This window comes from Ranitomeya imitator, chromosome 9 (genome assembly GCF_032444005.1).
Source record: "Ranitomeya imitator isolate aRanImi1 chromosome 9, aRanImi1.pri, whole genome shotgun sequence".
Lineage (NCBI taxonomy): Eukaryota > Metazoa > Chordata > Amphibia > Anura > Dendrobatidae > Ranitomeya > Ranitomeya imitator.
The window spans coordinates 59,365,088-59,387,021 of record NC_091290.1 but is presented as its reverse complement, the minus strand read 5'-3'; the positions used below and the strand labels follow the sequence as shown (position 1 = coordinate 59,387,021).

General features: G+C 47.0%; 1 protein-coding gene across 2 annotated transcripts in view; it reads right to left on the bottom strand.

Annotated features, from left to right (window-relative positions):
- The window catches only part of PTDSS2 (phosphatidylserine synthase 2), a 93,088-nt gene that overhangs the window by 31,727 nt on the left and 39,427 nt on the right, over nt 1–21,934 (bottom strand). Inside the window, exon 1 of one of the 2 annotated variants that reach the window (XM_069739385.1) lies at nt 15,075–15,139. The exons of the other annotated variant lie outside the window; for it this stretch is intronic. Within the exon in view, the coding sequence (XP_069595486.1) occupies nt 15,075–15,136 (62 nt within the window). The 5' untranslated portion in view covers nt 15,137–15,139. Of the gene's footprint in view, nt 1–15,074; nt 15,140–21,934 lie in introns of those variants that run through there. 2 annotated transcript variants of the gene reach the window in all.

Genomic DNA, 21,934 nt, shown 5'->3' with positions numbered 1-21,934 from the left:
AATGACTAATACAGGACGAAAACCACCTATTCAGAGTCACTCTGCTACTATGAAGGCCACGAGTACTCCACAATGGTCCTCCTGGGAGAGAATGCAGCCTGCTCATAGATAACAAGTCCAGAGCCACAGATAAAAATATATATTTCCGGAACAGAGAATCCAGGATTTGTCAGCCCCCTTCTTCACTTCGTTTGTATGGTCAGTACCAAGTAAAATTACGATGCACAACTTACTGGGGGGGTGGGGGGGGGGGGAGAACAAAACACAAGCTGATAAAATGATAATACCAAAAAAAGAAAAGAACGATTAGAAACACGGAACAAACATGGTCAGACGCTGTGTAGGTTTTTCTTTCATTCCTTATTTCTAAATGACTAGTTCTACATAAAGCCATGCGTCCTGCGAGTAGCTCCACAGTCTAGTCCGATTAAGGGTTTAAGGCCCCAGGAGATCAACTGCATAAATTAACATTAGAAAGCACCAATGTAATACAACAGTGACGGGACCCGTCTACTGAAAGGACCAGTGTAGTGTACAGTGACGGGACCCCTCTACTGAAAGGACCAGTGTAGTGTGTAGTGTACAGTGACGGGACCCCTCTACTGAAAGGACCAGTGTAGTGTACAGTGACGGGACCCCTCTACTGAAAGGACCAGTGTAGTGTACAGTGACGGGACCCCTCTACTGAAAGGACCAGTGTAGTGTGTAGTGTACAGTGACGGGACCCCTCTACTGAAAGGACCAGTGTAGTGTGTAGTGTACAGTGACGGGACCCCTCTACTGAAAGGACCAGTGTAGTGTGTAGTGTACAGTGACGGGACCCCTCTACTGAAAGGACCAGTGTAGTGTGTAGTGTACAGTGACGGGACCCCTCTACTGAAAGGACCAGTGTAGTGTGTAGTGTACAGTGACGGGACCCCTCTACTGAAAGGACCAGTGTAGTGTACAGTGACGGGACCCCTCTACTGAAAGGACCAGTGTAGTGTACAGTGACGGGACCCCTCTACTGAAAGGACCAGTGTAGTGTACAGTGACGGGACCCCTCTACTGAACGGACCAGTGTAGTGTACAGTGACGGGACCCCTCTACTGAAAGGACGAGTGTAGTGTGTAATGTACAGTGACGGGACCCCTCTACTGCAAGGACCAGTGTAGTGTGTAGTGTACAGTGACGGACCCCTCTACTGCAAGGACCAGTGTAGTGTGTAGTGTACAGTGACGGACCCCTCTACTGCAAGGACCAGTGTAGTGTGTAGTGTACAGTGACGGACCCCTCTACTGCAAGGACCAGTGTAGTGTGTAGTGTACAGTGACGGACCCCTCTACTGCAAGGACCAGTGTAGTGTGTAATGTACAGTGACGGGAACCCTCTGCTCCCAAGTACTAACGCTCTTTTTACGGGCGGAGGTCTCTGTAGTTGATTTTATATAGGCTTATATAACAGAAGCTTGAAAAGCTAAATGAGCAGTCAGTGCTTCCCATTCACAGTGTAGTCAAATATTCTAGCTAAATTGCACAATTAAAAGAAATCTGTGATAATTGTGGCCCCCTCCTAAATTGTCCAAAAGTGTCATACATAATGATGCAGGATGTGAAGCAGAGGACACATGCAGGTCCAGTAGGGTGCTGGGTGCGCCAAGATATTTATGGCCTCTATATTGTATGTATGTCACCACAAACCCAAATGGTGCCACATGGGTAATATATAGAACAAGTAAGACTAGCCTCCAAAAATAATGTATCTTACAACACCCATGATTGTCCTCCGGCTGGGATCCCACCTGCGGCACCATTCAGTGTTGGTTAGACAAAGCATACACTGGAGAAGGCATTGTCCCAACGGGAGAGGAGAAGATTGGGGATGTAGCCCATTTTTATTCTGGGAAGTTGTTAATTTTAAATTACTGTATTTTTTTAAGGCTTTTGTAAAAAAAAACAATGGCCACAATTTGTAACATACGTATAAAACAAAAAGCTTTTTGAGCATTCAGAACATCTTTGCATCATAGAAGGAAGAGATGGTTTATTACCGTGTCTGCCTTCTAGATCACAATCCCAGCGAGTGATTATTGGGTATAGTTAGTGAGCAGAAGCTGTTGGGCAGAAGCAGGAACAATCATTTTTTACGGAAATAGGAACACAATTTAAAATATTTTTTTTTTTTTTTGGCTCTATTATATTATTTCTACCCTTTTGGTATTGGCAAAACAAAGCCACAGAGATAAAAGTGTCAGAAATGAGGAATCACATATAGAGTTTAGAAAATACAACTGAAACTGAACAAGCAAAACATTTTAAAAATTCTATGTATGAGTGAAAAAAAAACAAACAAAAGAAAAGAAAAAAAAAAAAAAAAAAGAAGAATAAGGCGAGTAATGAATGGGGAAAAATATGCCAGTCTTGAACCGGATGCCAGGCTCTCATCGGTGAAGTGTCATCCTCTCCCGTCTGCACAGGTCGGACATCTCCCGCAGACCATGTCCGAGGACAACGGGTGCAGATCTGATTGATTTGGGGGCTGACACCAAAAAACACTTTACAGAACTTCTACATAAGACAAAGTCAACAAAGTGATGAGTATCTGGAAACATGGGTTCCTTTGCAGTTACTGAACCTCTTACGATTGCTGTTTATTGGTGTCCAAGAGGAGTATAAATGAAAGGAATGGCCTTTAAAATATTGTAATAAAAAAACTATACACATACAGTGGGGCAAAAAAGTATTTAGTCAGTTAGCAATAGTGCAAGTTCCACCACTTAAAAAGATGAGAGGCGTCTGTAATTTACATCATAGGTAGACCTCAACTATGGGAGACAAACTGAGAAAAAAAAAAATCCAGAAAATCACATTGTCTGTTTTTTTAACAATTTATTTGCATATTATGGTGGAAAATAAGTATTTGGTCAGAAACAAACAATCAAGATTTCTGGCTCTCACAGGCCTGTAACTTCTTCTTTAAGAGTCTCCTCTTTCCTCCACTCATTACCTGTAGTAATGGCACCTGTTTAAACTTGTTATCAGTATAAAAAGACACCTGTGCACACCCTCAAACAGTCTGACTCCAAACTCCACTATGGTGAAGACCAAAGAGCTGTCAAAGGACACCAGAAACAAAATTGTAGCCCTGCACCAGGCTGGGAAGACTGAACCTGCAATAGCCAACCAGCTTGGAGTGAAGAAATCAACAGTGGGAGCAATAATTAGAAAATGGAAGACATACAAGACCACTGATAATCTCCCTCGATCTGGGGCTCCACGCAAAATCCCACCCCGTGGGGTCAGAATGATCACAAGGACGGTGAGCAAAAATCCCAGAACCACGCGGGGGGACCTAGTGAATGAACTGCAGAGAGCTGGGACCAATGTAACAAGGCCTACCATAAGTAACACACTACGCCACCATGGACTCAGATCCTGCAGTGCCAGACGTGTCCCACTGCTTAAGCCAGTACATGTCCGGGCCCGTCTGAAGTTTGCTAGAGAGCATTTGGATGATCCAGAGGAGTTTTGGGAGAATGTCCTATGGTCTGATGAAACCAAACTGGAACTGTTTGGTAGAAACACAACTTGTCGTGTTTGGAGGAAAAAGAATACTGAGTTGCATCCATCAAACACCATACCTACTGTAAAGCATGGTGGTGGAAACATCATGCTTTGGGGCTGTTTCTCTGCAAAGGGGCCAGGACGACTGATCCGGGTACATGAAAGAATGAATGGGGCCATGTATCGTGAGATTTTGAGTGCAAACCTCCTTCCATCAGCAAGGGCATTGAAGATGAAACGTGGCTGGGTCTTTCAACATGACAATGATCCAAAGCACACCGCCAGGGCAACGAAGGAGTGGCTTCGTAAGAAGCATTTCAAGGTCCTGGAGTGGCCTAGCCAGTCTCCAGATCTCAACCCTATAGAAAACCTTTGGAGGGAGTTGAAAGTCCGTGTTGCCAAGCGAAAAGCCAAAAACATCACTGCTCTAGAGGAGATCTGCATGGAGGAATGGGCCAACATACCAACAACAGTGTGTGGCAACCTTGTGAAGACTTACAGAAAACGTTTGACCTCTGTCATTGCCAACAAAGGATATTTTACAAAGTATTGAGATGAAATTTTGTTTCTGACCAAATACTTATTTTCCACCATAATATGCAAATAAATTGTTAAAAAAACAGACAATGTGATTTTCTGGATTTTTTTTTCTCAGTTTGTCTCCCATAGTTAAGGTCTACCTATGATGTAAATTACAGACGCCTCTCATCTTTTTAAGTGGTGGAACTTGCACTATTGCTGACTGACTAAATACTTTTTTGCCCCACTGTACATATATTTCTGGGAAAAGTACCTTATCCAAGTGCTGCGTGCCCCTAAGATACACGGCAGTAAGGAGGATTAGGTAAATTAGCCCGTCATTAGATGAGAGTGGCACACTCCCTCAGAAGGAAAAAAAAGCAAAACTAAAGCCATCTAATGCTCGGCAATCAAGCTAAAAGTGCAATTAAAATCCATTTAGCCTCTGGCATCTAAGGTAGCAAGAATCTAATGGAGTATGGCTTCAAAGTCTTACCTAGGATTGTTAGATTTCCCGCCCTCTGTTCCTAGTAACGGCAGCGATGGAGGATCAAATGATACAATGATACAGTGCAAGAAAAACAGGAGTTTGGGTGGGAAGGTTCAGTGATTGAAAGTAACATGGGTGGGACACAAGAGTAATTAGGCATAGCAATTATAGTGTCAGGTGGGTTTCCCTGAAGTCTGTGAAGAGAATCCGTAACATTGGCCCTGCAGTAGCGCAGGACAGGGTGTAACATGTGCATGGTACCTATTACACCACAAACTGGTGGCACAGAAATGGGCATTTTAGTCATATGTACGGCTCACAAGTGCGCTGCTGGCTGTACGGGTGCACTTGCAGTCCTCGGCTCCCCCGAGCTCCTCGTCATAATTCACAGTGGAGACAGAGGCTCTGCTGCAGGACATCACCACTGTTCTCACTGTCACGCAGCAGAGGGTAGTGCTGACAAAGAAGAATAAATTACCAATTTGTACACTATATGAAATATATTGCAGTGAAATTGGTAGCTATGGAAAGGTTTTACGCTTCCCTATCCAGTACTAGCCTGATGCAAATGTTACTGAGATCCCTTGCACTTGGACATTCCTTTCTTAAATATAATATACAGTGGGGCAAAAAAGTATTTAGTCAGTCAGCAATAGTGCAAGTTCCACCACTTAAAAAGATGAGAGGCGTCTGTAATTTACATCATAGGTAGACCTCAACTATGGGAGACAAACTGAGAAAAAAAAATCCAGAAAATCACATTGTCTGTTTTTTTAACATTTTATTTGCATATTATGGTGGAAAATAAGTATTTGGTCAGAAACAAAATTTCATCTCAATACTTTGTAATATATCCTTTGTTTGCAATGACAGAGGTCAAACGTTTTCTGTAAGTCTTCACAAGGTTGCCACACACTGTTGTTGGTATGTTGGTCCATTCCTCCATGCAGATCTCCTCTAGAGCAGTGATGTTTTTGGCTTTTCGCTTGGCAACACGGACTTTCAACTCCCTCCAAAGGTTTTCTATAGGGTTGAGATCTGGAGACTGGCTAGGCCACTCCAGGACCTTGAAATGCTTCTTACGAAGCCACTCCTTCGTTGCCCTGGCGGTGTGCTTTGGATCATTGTCATGTTGAAAGACCCAGCCACGTTTCATCTTCAATGCCCTTGCTGATGGAAGGAGGTTTGCACTCAAAATCTCACGATACATGGCCCCATTCATTCTTTCATGTACCCCGATCAGTCGTCCTGGCCCCTTTGCAGAGAAACAGCCCCAAAGCATGATGTTTCCACCACCATGCTTTACAGTAGGTATGGTGTTTGATGGATGCAACTCAGTATTCTTTTTCCTCCAAACACGACAAGTTGTGTTTCTACCAAACAGTTCCAGTTTGGTTTCATCAGACCATAGGACATTCTCCCAAAACTGCTCTGCATCATCCAAATGCTCTCTAGCAAACTTCAGACGGGCCCGGACATGTACTGGCTTAAGCAGTGGGACACGTCTGGCACTGCAAGATCTGAGTCCATGGTGGCGTAGTGTGTTACTTATGGTAGGCCTTGTTACATTGGTCCCAGCTCTCTGCAGTTCATTCACTAGGTCCCCCCGCGTGGTTCTGGGATATTTGCTCACCGTTCTTGTGATCATTCTGACCCCACGGGGTGGGATTTTGCGTGGAGCCCCAGATCGAGGGAGATTATCAGTGGTCTTGTATGTCTTCCATTTTCTAATTATTGCTCCCACTGTTGATTTCTTCACTCCAAGCTGGTTGGCTATTGCAGATTCAGTCTTCCCAGCCTGGTGCAGGGCTACAATCTTGTTTCTGGTGTCCTTTGACAGCTCTTTGGTCTTCACCATAGTGGAGTTTGGAGTCAGACTGTTTGAGGGTGTGCACAGGTGTCTTTTTATACTGATAACAAGTTTAAACAGGTGCCATTACTACAGGTAATGAGTGGAGGAAAGAGGAGACTCTTAAAGAAGAAGTTACAGGTCTGTGAGAGCCAGAAATCTTGATTGTTTGTTTCTGACCAAATACTTATTTTCCACCATAATATGCAAATAAAATATTAAAAAAACAGACAATGTGATTTTCTGGTTATTTTTTTCTCAGTTTGTCTCCCATAGTTGAGGTCTACCTATGATGTAAATTACAGACGCCTCATCTTTTTAAGTGGTGGAACTTGCACTATTGCTGACTGATTAAATACTTTTTTTGCCCCACTGTATAATAATATAATAATCCCCCATGTAAAGCGTTCCAGCATAGGACCACCATGACTTTATGCCAGGAGAACATCACAACCCATATTAAAAGGGCTGATGTTTAATACGTTCTCACACTTTCTTCGGACATCTAAGGCTCACCTGAAGAAAGTGCAAGTGCACCAGTCAAATCTTGACCACCGACTGGCTGCAGTGCTCTACTAGCATAATGTCAGGCAAGCACCTGTGTCACATCCCTGAAATGGTACCAGTGCGGGAGGGGAGTATTTTATTTTTAAATTTTACACTAATGAATATTGCACTCAAGAATAGCTGACAACCCTCTTAAGTTGCCAATATATTTCAGATACCAGTCAGCTGAATGCCATTTCTCCCAACTGCTCTATACAGATACATAATGGGCTTAGATAAGCCAGCATGTATTCTCTATAGAGGGGACAAGGCTACAGGCAGACACCTCACATGGCTTATCTCAGGTGAAAAATAGAAAGAAGATTGGGCATGTTGAAATTAAACATGCCCAATCCGTCATCTGCTGTAAAGCGGTGCAACAGGATATCACCATACACATTCTTGAATGGCGGCCCTCAGGTCATTGAGGTTCTGTTGTACAGAGTTACGAGCCTCTATACAGCGACTCAGCTGATACTATAGGTTTCCTATGTGATTGAGGTCTGGAGAAAGTGCAGGCCGCTCCATTTGAGGTTCCTCAGTCTCCAGCAGCCGTTCCCTAATTATGGGACCTTGAAGAGCTGGAAAATGGTGATCCATGAAGATGAAATTTGGCCTGTCGCGTTCATGCAGAGACACAATGACTCCATTAATTATGTTCTTTAAGTAGTAGAGGCTTGTCACTGTGCTATTCACAAAGTGTAGGGCATTTCTGTATTGACTAGGCACACCTGGCCACACTAACACCACCACCAAAGGCTCGTCTGGATACAGCAATAGCTGATGCATAGCACTCTCCTTCATGTCTCCAACATAGTTGGTGGCCATTATTTCTGCTCAGCGTGAATCCACTTTGATCAGTGCACAGTCCTGAGGCCCACTGGTCCCTCGTCCAGCGCAGAGGACTCCTGTGCCTGGTGGTGAGGTCAGGTACCCTTGCAGGCCATCTAGCACGCAGACCTTGCTGGTGTAAATGGTTTTGCATGGTCTGATGTGACACTTGGGTGCTTCCCACCTCCTCTAAATGAGGCTGGAGTTGTGTGGCATTCAACATCCGGTGCCAAAGAGTATTGTCCACAATGAAGCGGTCATCAGGGTGCGATGTGGCCAAAGGACATCCACTTCTCTGCCTCTATGACTCTTCCAGTCTCTCTGTTGTCACCTGCTGATGACCGACTCTCTAAGCTCAGTGGTCACTTCCGTCTGAGGACATCCTGCTTGAAGCATCACAATGGCGAGGTCCTGGTGACCAGTTGTTAGGTCTTGTCTTGGTCTCATGATGTCATGATGAATATTGAAAGTGCCGGGGGCCTGAGCGATGGAGAGGCGAGTGTGTGATTTTTATTTTATTTATTTTTTTATTGTAGCAACAGCAAATGGGGCAAGTGTCTGTATGGAGCATCTATGGGGCCATAACGTTTGTGCAGTACTGTATGGGGCAAGTGTCCGTATGGGGCCATAATTAATGTTTGTGGAGCATTATATGGGGCAAGTGTCTGTATGGAGCATCTTATGGGGCGATAACGTTTGTGCAGCACTATATGGGGCAAATATCTTTATGGAGCATCTTATGGGGCCATAATCAACATTTGTGGAGCATTATTTTGGGCAAATGTGTCTATGGAGCATCTTATGGGGCCATTATTAACCTTTATGCAGGATTATATGGGGCATATTTTAATATGGAGCATCTTATGGAGCCATCAAACCTTATGGAGCATTATATGGGACTCCTGATTCAATATGGATATTCAAAAACACTTAACCTACTGATGTCTCAATTAATTTTACTTTTATTGGTATCTATTTTTACTTTTGACATTTACCAGTAGCTGCTGCATTTTCCACCCTAGGCTTATACTCGAGTCATTAAGTTTTCTCAGATTTTTTGGGGCAAAATTAGGGGTGGGGGATCGGCTTATACTCGAGTATATACGGTATATAAATAGAAGGCAGATTAGGGACATTTTTATATATGGACCTCACATGTATTTTAATCAATTAAATAAAAGATAAAGTCTTATGGCTAGCTAGAGAGGGATCTAATATGGGGTTCTCACCTTTCTGTATAATATTAATATATTCCTTTCAAGTCACTTTTTTTAATTAAGCCTCAGAGCAAACACGCATTTTCGGCCCCAGCACAAAAATGAATCCTCTGCACTAGTTATTTCAGGCAGAGAAGCTGAGGCTTAATACCATTGTATGACAGCGGGGCTCATCCTTGTGCGGATCTGCTGCATTCTCACAGCATATCCACTGCAGAAATCCCAGCGTAAGCCTTGGATTTCTGCCATGGATATTGTAGTAATAAGTTACGTCTTGGATTTGCAATATACAAACGTGATGTGCGAGTGTCACTATGGCGCCAATACACCTTGGATATGTGTCAGATGAATATCGGCCACACAGACAAGTGCTCATGTGCCTTCAGGGGGGTAAGGCTACTTTCACACTTTCGTTTTTCAGCTTCCGTCACAATCTGGTGTTTTTTGAGAATGCATTTTCCCATAGACTTGTATTAGCGACGGATTGTGACGGATGGCCATCCGTCACGCACTGGATGTGTCGTGTTTTGGCAGACCGTCGGCACAGAAAAACATTCAATGTAAAGTTTTCTAGGAAGTCGGGTCCGCCATTTCCTACTGCGCATGCGCGGCCGGAACTCCGCCCCCTCCTCCCGGGACTTTACAATGGGCAGCGGATGCATTGACAAACTGCAGCCGCTGACCACGTTGTGCCAAATTTTCACAACGTGCGTCGCTTAGCGACGGACCCGTACCGACGCAAGTGTGAAAGTAGCCTAAACACCACCAGCCACTGATCTCCTGCGGGAATGAAAGGATCAGGTGTTTAAATTAACCAGTTAATTAACCCCAGTTGGGTTACCAGGAGATTCTGCTCTAAATTTCTGCTATGGAGCAGAAAGTAAGAAGACAGAAAAAAAAAAAACCTGCAAAAACAAATTGACCCCAAGAACGCACTGATACCCGATTACACTGGCTCCAGGGATACAGCCAGAACCCCTCCGTTAATTGATTGAAGTGGCCTATTCCACAGATTCAGTTGAGCAGAGAAGTGTTTGTTGTGGAACAAACCACTGGACACAGACAAGGGGGGGGTTTCTGTGTTAGGCCGGAGTCACACTACAGCGAGATACGGCCGAGTCTCGCAGGTTAATACCAAGCTCTGGCACTCCGGAGCGGAGCGTGCGGCTCCATGTATTGCTATGCGGCTGCTCGCTCCGCTCTGGAGTGCTGGTGCCACAGCTTGGTTTTAACCTGTGAGACTCGGCCGTATCTCGCTGTGTGTGATCCCGGCCTCGCCCTGAGGTTGTATGCTCTGCATAATTAGGCAAATATGTGGACCATCATGTTAAATGACATTCATGTAGTTAGACAGTAACTTCGGTCAGACACTTTGGAACTCCCCAGTTAGGCTGCTTTCACACATCAGTTTTTTGCCATCAGTCACAATCCGTGGAATGTTGAAAAAAACGGATCAGTAGCAAATAGTGAAAAACTGCTGCAGCGGATCCGTTTTTGACAGATCCGACTAGCTGGTCTGGCTAATTGGATCCTAAAGAAAAAAAAAAAAGTTGGAGCATGCGCAGATAAAAAAAAAAAATAAAAATATTCCATTTCCGGATTTCATCATTTGATGGATCCGGCGCCATAGGCCTCCATTCTAGCAAACGACGGATCCGGTGAAAAAAATGGATGAAACATGAGGCCATCCGTCGCTAATACAAGTCTATGAGAAAAAAAATGGATCCGGCGGCAACTTTTGCTGGATCCGTTTTTAATCAAAATTTGCAAAATTGTGACTGACGGCAAAAAACTGATGTGTGAAACAGGCCTTAGGCTACTTTCACACTAGCGTCGGGCCGACGTACTGACGCATCCTGTCTCAACGCTGCACAACGGTGGCAGCGGATGCATTATTACAACGCATCCGCTGCCCCATTTGGAGTTGCGGTGAGGAGGGGGCAAAGTTCCGGCAGCGCATGCGCGGTCGGAAATGGAGGACACGATGCACCAAAAAACGTTACAAGCAACATTTTTTGGTGCCGACAGTCCGCCACAACCGTCGCACGACGGTTGCGACGTGTGGCAATGCGTCACTAATACAAGCCTATGGAGAAAAAAATGCATCCTTCAGACAACTTTGCAGGATGCGTTTTTTCTGCAAAACGACGCATTGTGACGTGCGTCATACGACGCTAGTGTGAAAGTAGCCTAGAGGGAACATAAGCATTGCAAGGAGGAAAAAGAACTGTAGTTACCTCATCATTACATGGCAGGCACTGCCAAAATCCATTAATGATAATGAATGATGACAAATTAATTTCCCTTCCAGCCCCGCCTGTGTCATTGCTGTACAGACCTGTTTAGTAGCATTCTGTGGGTGTAGTTTCAGGGCTTAGATAACGGTAGAGCACTGTAAGGAACTGCGAGGCCATTGGGCATGGAAGTCAGTCAATTTTACTCTTTAAATAAAAAAATCCAAGGAAAGCTCTTTAAACGGAGTACGTCCTTTACCGAGGTTCCATTCATTCTGGAACGCTGCTCCTCTGGGAAACATGCAAATGGTCCCTTCAGAGAGGAACTGCTCGAACTCTAGCGCCACCTATAGGAAGCAGCAGTCCTAACAGTCAGTGTCAACTCTCCAACGAGCCTTGTCACATGACTTAGGAGAAAAGCCAAAACGGAATCTCAATTTGCAGACACTGGTTCGGGGTATTTCCCAGAGGAGCAGTGCGGCTTAAGGCTGTGTGCACACATTCAGGATTTTTTGCGCTTTTTCCACGGCAAAAACGCTTAAAAAACGCATACATAAGCATCCCATCATTTTTAATGCATTCTGCAATTTTTGGGCACATGATGCGTTTTTTTTTCCATGGATAAAAAAACGCATCACGGTAAAAAACGCAGCATGTTCATTAATTTTGCGGATTTTTCGTGTTTTTCCAGCTATTTAATACATTGGGAAGCTCTAAAAAAAAAAAAAAAAAAAAGCATCAAATAGGCGCAAAAAACGCACGTGGATTTCCTGCAGAAAAAGTCCGGTTTTGTTCAGGAAAATTCTGCAGAATATCCTGACGTGTGCACATAGCCTGAAAGTCTCCTCATCTCGGCATGTCACTCTTCGCAAGGAGAAGCGTCACCCCTTGGATCCCGGTCAGACGCCTCTCACCCAGCCAAAGCAGATCTCACACCTTGTACTGATGAGGGGCAGTACCCCGAAACACAGTAGCTGCAGATTGAGATTCTGGTTGGAAAGGAATGATACAAAGAAAAAAAAAAAAAAAAAAAAACTTCCAGAATCACTGGGGTAGCACCAATTAACGGGCCTACTGTTACAGTAAAGAAATAAAAGTAATCCAGTGTAAGATCCTCTAAACACATGTCCGTTTATCACATCTGAAATAAGAAAAGAGGGGTCACAAATCTTTAAAATTCAGATTTAGGGTATGGTAGTTCTAGTGTAAACCGGTATCCTAAAGATATATGTGAGATTTATGTGACCGTGACTCAGAGCTGTACAGAAAGGCAACCAAATACTTCTGGTCTCTGGCTGCACCACGTGACCTGACGGCTCCAGCCAACAATGCATAAATTATAGAAGCACGAGCTATAATGATGGAGCCTGCAGCCACGCCACGATCCTGTGCACTAGTTCTCCAGAAAGATTTCCATGGAAACCCTACCGGTACATTGAAAACCATAACTTGCATTTCTATACGAGACTTGGAAAAAAGTCTTCTTGCTCAGTAATAACCCCTGAACACCTTAATCACAGGCCAATAAGCATTTCCCACCAACTTTCCCGGGCCTCCGCGGCAAGGGCCGTGACCCGGGCCTCCGCGGCAAGGGCCGTGACCCGGGCCTCCGCGGCAAGGGCCGTGACCCGGGCCTCCGCGGCAAGGGCCGTGACCCGGGCCTCCGCGGCAAGGGCCGTGACCCGGGCCTCCGCGGCAAGGGCCGTGACCCGGGCCTCCGCGGCAAGGGCCGTGACCCGGGCCTCCGCGGCAAGGGCCGTGACCCGGGCCTCCGCGGCAAGGGCCGTGACCCGGGCCTCCGCGGCAAGGGCCGTGACCCGGGCCTCCGCGGCAAGGGCTATTCTATCCCAAGCCTTCTACGAGCTCAGCGCTGCTTCCTCCGATTATGAAGCAGAGTTCTCCAGTGTCAGAACTGCTGACAGGAGAAGACCATGGAATCTCAAAAAGGTCTGCTGCCATCTGGTGTAGACTGTCCTTCATCCGTAGTCACCCAGAAAAGCCAGCGGCAGAATCTGGACGTGTTGCCACACATCGATAGGATCGGAGAGATGCATGGGCAACTCATACCACCTGAACTTTGCCTATCAGTCCTCATTTTGGGAATCAGCTGATGGGGTCACAGGCCTGGCAGCTGAAACGACCAGCCATCAATTACTTGGAGACGTTGGGTGGCTGCATCTCTGTGATAATATATGGCGACTGTTGCACAACACTGGAGAGGTCACGCAGATCCCATCGCTGGCACTAGTTTGTCAGAGGACACAACCCCTCTGTCACCAATCGTCAGGACAATTATGCAATTGACTGACGAGTGATGGACGATAAAAGCAATTACTGTACTAGCTGCCATCACCAATCATTTACACAGTCCGATTGGACACACAAGCAGTATATGGCTTCAGGGGTGCGGTTTACAGAGCAAGAGGAACAGAACTATTACATTTTATATATTTAATCCAGAAAGGTAGGCAGCGTTTATAATGCACAAAGATGATACAAAATGGGAACAAACTACAGTATACACAATTACGTAAAATGGATAACAATAGAAAAGTACTACACCTGATGTCACGGAAATGGCTCAGCGCTTAGTGTAGGGAGGTACTCCATAGGAAAGCAGACAGTTCCACAGCAACCTGTACCTTCCAGGACTGACGAGACCAAAACCCAAACACCGACTATCTGGTTAGGCCCACACACCTCCGCTTGGTGAGGTCATATGGGGGCTGTTGTGGGATGTGACAGCTCTTTTAGAAGTTTGAGATCCCCACCTTTCAGGATATCACATTAGATTGCGATTCATGGTCCAATGCACGATCTGGCCAAGGGTCTCCTGACCCGAATGAGGCAGCTTTACATGAAGACCTGTTTCCAGTCCAGACATTGGACTGTGAAACACAGATCTGTCTGGCCTTAGTCACAGCTATAGTCAGTAATTGGCTGCAGCAGTCACGTATTCATCCAGATGGAGCATGAAGCTCTTCATTCAAAAGGTTAATGGGACTGCCAATCCCAAAATGCAAGTAAACCATATATTCATTTAAGGGGACAGGCTGCCATAAAATATTTTAGTTTAACTCATTGTTTTATATAAAATCCATTTTAATGGATATGTAAATGAGGGTTTTTTTGCACACATTTAATACTGCCAAGGGCCCAGGTGCACAGTTCTGTCCCCTTAGTTATAATCCTGAGCATCTCCTTTTATGAGGCTACAGAGCTTGCCTGATATGAACTCTCAGCCCTGCGCACACTGACACTGCAGGATCAGAGCGCACAATGCCTGTGTGTGGAGGTAGTGTCTCATCCTCCTCTCCTGTATGTCATGGCCGCTCGCTGCACACAGGATCACACAGGAGCTGGAGGCCTGATGCTGCAGGGAGAGGTGAGAGCACTGACAACGCCAGTACTCATTGGGCTCCTGCAGTGTCAGTGTGTGCAGGGCTGAGGATTCAATCCCGGTAGTGCTCCAAAGTAAGAGCGATTATGAAAGTTAGGAAAGCGAGGAGGAATGTAATTGAAAGGCAGAATAGGGCACTGAGCGCTCGGCCAAGCTAAGGGGGCGCCAAGGACTCTTTACACTGAATATTTAAATTAAACCTTTAGGTAAAACCAGATACATAATATCTATGCTAGGAGTAGGATTGAGCGAGTCTCCTATATCCATGAATAAATAGCTTCAGGTTTGAGGGGTGACGGGTCTCTGGTCAATGCTGTAAAAAGCACGGCTGCCTGCACAGGACAGTAAACTATGCACAATACAGTTTACAAGCATGCAAGTAATAGAATGTCATTTAAAGGGCACAAGACACAGAGTTAAATTATAAAAAAGAGAAACAAACTTGCCCACAGTGTCCGTCAGTCTGCTCGGGGACCTGCATGCTCCGAAAACAAAATCTTGTGCTCATGGGCGTTACTTTTCATTCTCAGCAGACAAGTGGGCGGGACTAGAGGTGGGGCTAATGAGGCGGGGCCAGTGTCTACCAGTCACAGCTGCAGGTTTGTTACAAGGAGGAAGGTGAAAGTCAATGGGCTAAGTCACATACCAGAGGAGTCTTTAGTGTTCAGTTCCATATCACAGAACAGGATGAGAAGAAGAGTATATACAAGGCAGACGTGCTGGGATTTTTATTTTTTTTGCATTTTCTACACTTGGTATTCCTTTATTTGGATTGAAGGTTTCTAAATCTGTAACCCCTAAGGGCGTGAGGACGGCGGCATTAACGAAATGCTGGGTGTACACCAACTCTGCACACAAACGACAGACAACCCCCACACACGGCATTCTTCACGGTTGCCAAGCCGCGCACTTACACTTAACAATGAACACTTAAGAATGGCAACAGAAATAAAGCGTTCGCACCAAGAAAAGCAATAGCGCCATTCACCTGACCTCTCACCAGCAAGGACAGGAACTCAGAAAAACCAGCACAACAGGTTCACAGTTCTCAAGGAGTTAAAAACGCTCCGAGGTTACATTTTACTGCTCCAAGCAAGCAGTACTAACACACGCATACAGCACAGCCATATAAAACCGCAACACGACTGCACGGCGTACATGGGTTATCGGTCACAAGATACTTCTGCCAAGACGTGAAGCCATCTAGAGACGAACAGCTTGGGAAGGAAACCTAACCGAAAACATGTCCTGGAGTATAAGGCGGGATGCATCCAAAGTAGGAGCATGTCCACACCGGCCACTGCACAGACAGGACCCAAGACCAACAAAATGCACATATACGGAAAGAAAAGCAATAGTGCATATACATAAGTGCAGGTGAAGATGCGGCCCCTTCCTTCAGCTGGACATTACATTTATATAGCTTCCCATTTTGCTGGGTGTCCATGTTTGGGACCCGGTCCTGCTCCACCCTTATTCACTTTGACGCAGGGTAAGGTTTTAATTCTAGAGGTTAGGACCATCCCGAATTTGGATACACCTTGGCGCTGGTGGGATGGCCTTATGCTTTTTTTTTGATCATTTACCTAGTACCCAATGTTATTTATACGCACCATTGCCTTTACTGATTGACTTATGGCAGGGTACATGTTCACTTCATGTCTTGGGTTTTGACAGCTTGAAAAGGGCCTATATGCCGAAACATTGCTACAAAAATTAAAAAAAAAAAGGAATGTGTCTGGAGTCTTTTCGGAAGGGTCCGCCACAACCCACCTGAAAGTGCTTAAAGAGAAGCCGCCAGCTGCTAAATGCTGCCTGAACCACAAGCCGCATGTATCACACACTGGATATATGATCTCAGCCATGTAGGTGACCCCGAGACGTAGCAGCATTTTAGAGAGAAACATTCTAAAAGCCGCCAGAGACCGAGTCGCAAAAGACACTAGTGAAAGAGGCGCTAATCACAAACAGGTCTTTCCCTATACATGGAAGCAGGGAGAAGCCACCATGGTCCCGGCCTGTCTGACTAGTCTCCTGTGCTGCTTAGTCCATGGCAGCTTTTAAGACATGTTTTTCTTTGAAACGGCATCTCAGAGTCACACACATGGCAGGGACCATACAGGCAGGGACCATACAGGCAGGGACCATACAGGCAGGGACCATACAGGCAGGGACCATACAGGCAGGGACCATACAGGCAGGGACCATACAGGCAGGGACCATACAGGCAGGGACCATACAGGCAGGGACCATACAGGCAGAGACCATACAGGCAGGGACCATACAGGCAGGGACCATACAGGCAGAGACCATACAGGCAGAGACCATACAGGCAGAGACCATACAGGCAGGGACCATACAGGCAGAGACCATACAGGCAGGGACCATACAGGCAGGGACCATACAGGCAGAGACCATACAGGCAGAGACCATACAGGCAGAGACCATACAGGCAGAGACCATACAGGCAGGGACCATACAGGCAGGGACCATACAGGCAGGGACCATACAGGCAGGGACCATACAGGCAGGGACCATACAGGCAGGGACCATACAGGCAGGGACCATACAGGCAGGGACCATACAGGCAGGGACCATACAGGCAAGGACCATACAGGCAGAGACCATACAGGCCAGGTTCATTGTAAGAAATACAGAATAGAATGAACATTCGCCCTGCAGGGTAAGAGCCACTTGCTGTGCTCATGGTCAGTGTTTTGGGCGTCTTAACAGATTTTTCACACTCTGGGAGCAGTTCTCAGGAGTGACCTGACAACTCTCCAGATGACGAAAAGACACGGAAAAAAAAAGAAAAAAAAAAAAAAAAGAAGAAGCTTCACGAAAAACACAGCTAGGAGTTTTCCAAGATGGCCTTCATCCTGCAAGAATCTGGGTACGCCGGCATGTAAAGAAGTCATGTGCACGTACCACTATAAGGACGTTATAGCCGCCAGGAGCGCGCCCAGGACAGCGGAGAACTACAGGAAAATGACTGGCTGACATTACTATTCTACACCACCATGGAAGAAGTCACCGGAACAGAACCGTATTACGTGCATGTGAAATACAACTCATTCCAGTTAACGATTAAACGAAAAAAAAAAAAAATATGAGAAAAATCCCATAATGGCAGAGACGTAACCTGTAGGAAACCTCATTTCAGCCTAATGACTTGAGCAGATAAATCTAGTTACACTTTTATGGTCCGCATTCCTGCCGGCCTCCCATCCAGACCAAACCCGTGCCACCGGACTGGTTACTTATTAGAGGACACCATTACTTGCTTAACCAGCCGGATCCCCTTTATGACTTGGCCCGCAGTGGACCCCTTGAGGTATACAGGAGGCTTCTGTGGCGTCCATCTTGTCACCAGTAAGAATGTGCCAGAAAGTTCTGAGGCTATGTTCACACATAGCATTCTGTCCTGCGGGTTCTCCCGCAGCGGATTTGATAAATCTGCAGGGCAAACCTGCTGCGGTTATCCCTGCAGATTTATCGCGGTTTGTCCTGCGGGTTCCGCTGCGGGATTTTACCCCTACTATTGTTGCTGCATATGCAGCATCAATAGTAATGTTAAAAATAATAAAATAATTATATACTCACCCTCTGACGTCCCGATCTCCTCGGCGCTGCAGGCGGCAGTCCGGCTCCAAAGATGCTATGCGACCAGGACCTTCGTGACCTCACGGTCATGTGACTGCGACGTCACCGCAGGTCCTGGTCGCATAGCAAACCTGAGACCGGACGGCCACGTGCAGCGCTGAGACTTCAGAGGTGAGTATAACATGATTTTTTATTTTAATTCTTTTTTTTACCACAAATATGGTTCCCGGGGCCTGGAGGAGAGTCTCCTCTCCTCCACCCCGGGTACCACCCGCACATTATCCGCTTACTTCCCGCATGGTGTGCACAGCCCCATGCGGGAAGTAAGCGGATCAATGCATTTCTATGGGTGCAGAATCGCTGCGATTCTGCACAAAGAAGTGACATGCTGCGGGTTTTTAACCGCTGCGTTTCTGCGCGGTTTTTCCCGCAGCATGTGCACAGCGGTTTGCGGTTTCCATTGGTTTACATGTAAAAGCGGCAAAAATCGCTGCGGTTCCGCGGTAAAAACCGCAACGTGTGAACACGGCCTGATAGTTCGTTCAATCCAGAGGTGCAAAACCTGCTGCTCAGGTGCCACATGCGGCCCATGATGCCAACAGGATAATGCTTGTCTGACAGGTTAACTATGTGTCGACGTCTCGGGATGCCTCCTACATCAGGAGAATGGGGTCTCTTAACCCATTTGGCACCAGAGTATGTGAGTAAGGCTAGTTTCACATTTGCGTTTAAAAACGCAGCATTTAAAACGCATCCGCAGGTGGTGAAAAAAACGCATGCAAACGCTGCGTTTTTTCGACGCATGCGGTAAAAACCGCCGCGTTTACGTTTTTGATTCGCATGATGAGAAATTTCACAAGAGAAAAATCAAGATCCAGACACCGCCAATGGGACTACAGAGGGCGTGTGACATGACAGTGGACCAAAATATGGAAAAATTGTAGCTCTCAAAATTTGGTAACGTAAAAAATATTTTTTGGAATAAAAATTAGTGTGTGACAGCTGCCAATCATAAAAATCAACTAGAAAACCCACTATAAGTAGAAATGGCTAGGGTTAGGGTTTGGATCCCTTTATCACCTTGATGGTGGTGGGTGGCTTATCAGTGTGTAGACTTGTTTTTCTCTATTGAAACGCATGCGTTTACATAAACAGCAATACTTTTTTTGCCGCAAAAAAACGCATGCGTTTTGCGGCAAAAAAACGCCTCTAGAAATTACTACATGTTGCATTTCCGCAACAAAACGCAAGCATAGAAACGACGCATGCGTCAAACGCGGCAAAACGCATACAAAAAAACGCATGCGTTTTAAGTGTTAAATATAGGGGGGGAAAAAAACGCATGCGTTTATATGCGTTAAAACGCAGCGGCAAAAAACGCAAATGTGAAACCAGCCTAAGGCATGTGGCCTCCTCTGTAGTCTACGGGAATTGTGAAATTTTAGGCAGTAAGCACAAAATCCATGACCCATTATAGAGGGCCAAGTGCAGGCAGCACCTCTTCCTCTATAGGGCCTATTCAGTCACACCGTTTTTTGTTTTTTTTTTGTTTTTTTTAAAGATCTAAAAAATGATGCCGCCTTGTAAAATCTGTCGGGGCGTCCAGTCCCCAGTGACCGGGTGTTCCACTGTGACATACTTTCTGAGCTGCACATATTACAAATACCAGCGTAGTGGCAGGACTGAGGACATCAAGATTGCTGCCAAAGGTTATGGTATTTAGAAGTGATCGGGACTCATGGATGTAGACATGAGATTTGGTAAATAGCCAATGCCAAGCCCATCCAGCAAGTACCTAAAATATACCAGGACTGAAAACAGACACATAATTAGGAAACACACCCCTACATAACTGTGCCCCCAAAACAAAACGTACACAGTTACATAGTTCAGCGTCCCTCAATCTGTGTCGGTAGAAGGAAGATGTAAGTGGCATTGGGGCAGACCTGGGCAAACTGCCGCCCGCGGGTCACAACCGGCCATCTGGCTCGACTCGCGGACTGAAACTGACAGTGGCGCGGGCAGCACCATGGCCTCCCCTGCCTATCCGAATTCTCAGGGTGCAAACAACGATTAATACATTGGTGAGGGAGCAGCCGCTTACACCTTCTCCTACCAATGTGTGTATTACACAGAAGATGTAATCAATAATAATAATTTTACTTATATAGCGCCAACATATTCCGCAGCGCTTTACAAATTATAGAGGGGATTTGTACAGACAGTAGACATCACAGCATCACAATAGTCACACATCAAAGCAGATACCAAGAGGAATGAGGGCCCTGATAGCAAATTACAGACTATGGGGAGAAGGGGAGACACGAGAGGTGGATGGTAACAAGTCATTTTATCAGTAGACAGGAGCAGAGCGCGGGGAATGAGCTTGTTTTTTTTGGGATGGGGCTCCCAGTGTCCATATGGAGGCTGGGGGGGAGGGGTCTCCCAGTGTCCATATGGAGGCTGGGGGGGGGGGGGGGGGAGGAGGGGTCTCCCAGTGTACATATGGAGGCTGGGGGGGAGGGGTCTCCCAGTGTACATATGGAGGCTGGGGGGGGAGGGGTCTCCCAGTGTACATATGGAGGCTGGGGGGGGGGGGAGGGGTCTCCCAGTGTACATATGGAGGCTGGGGGGGGGGGAGGGGTCTCCCAGTGTACATATGGAGGCTGGGGGGGGGGGGAGGGGTCTCCCAGTGTACATATGGAGGCTGGGGGGGGGGGGAGGGGTCTCCCAGTGTACATATGGAGGCTGGGGGGGGGGGGAGGGGTCTCCCAGTGTACATATGGAGGCTGGGGGGGGAGGGGTCTCCCAGTGTCCATATGGAGGCTGGGGGGGGGGGGGAGGGGTCTCCCAGTGTGCATATGGAGGCTGGGGGGGGGGAGGGGTCTCCCAGTGTGCATATGGAGGCTGGGGGGGAAGGGTCTCCCAGTGTCCATATGGAGGCTGGGGGGGGGGGGGAGGGGTCTCCCAGTGTCCATATGGAGGCTGGGGGGGAAGGGTCTCCCAGTGTCCATATGGAGGCTGGGGGGGGGGGAGGGGTCTCCCAGTGTACATATGGAGGCTGGGGGGGGGGAGGGGTCTCCCAGTGTACATATGGAGGCTGGGGGGGGGGAGGGGTCTCCCAGTGTACATATGGAGGCTGGGGGGGGGAGGGGTCTCCCAGTGTACATATGGAGGCTGGGGGGGGGAGGGGTCTCCCAGTGTACATATGGAGGCTGGGGGGGGGGAGGGGTCTCCCAGTGTACATATGGAGGCTGGGGGGGGGAGGGGTCTCCCAGTGTACATATGGAGGCTGGGGGGGGGAGGGGTCTCCCAGTGTACATATGGAGGCTGGGGGGGGAGGGGTCTCCCAGTGTGCATATGGAGGCTGGGGGGGGGGAGGGGTCTCCCAGTGTACATATGGAGGCTGGGGGGGGAGGGGTCTCCCAGTGTACATATGGAGGCTGTGGGGGGAGGGGTCTCCCAGTGTACATATGGAGGCTGGGGGGGGAGGGGTCTCCCAGTGTACATATGGAGGCTGGGGGGGAGGGGTCTCCCAGTGTACATATGGAGGCTGGGGGGGGAGGGGTCTCCCAGTGTGCATATGGAGGCTGGGGGGGAGGGGTCTCCCAGTGTGCATATGGAGGCTGTGGGGGGAGGGGTCTCCCAGTGTGCATATGGAGGCTGGGGGGGGAGGGGTCTCCCAGTGTGCATATGGAGGCGG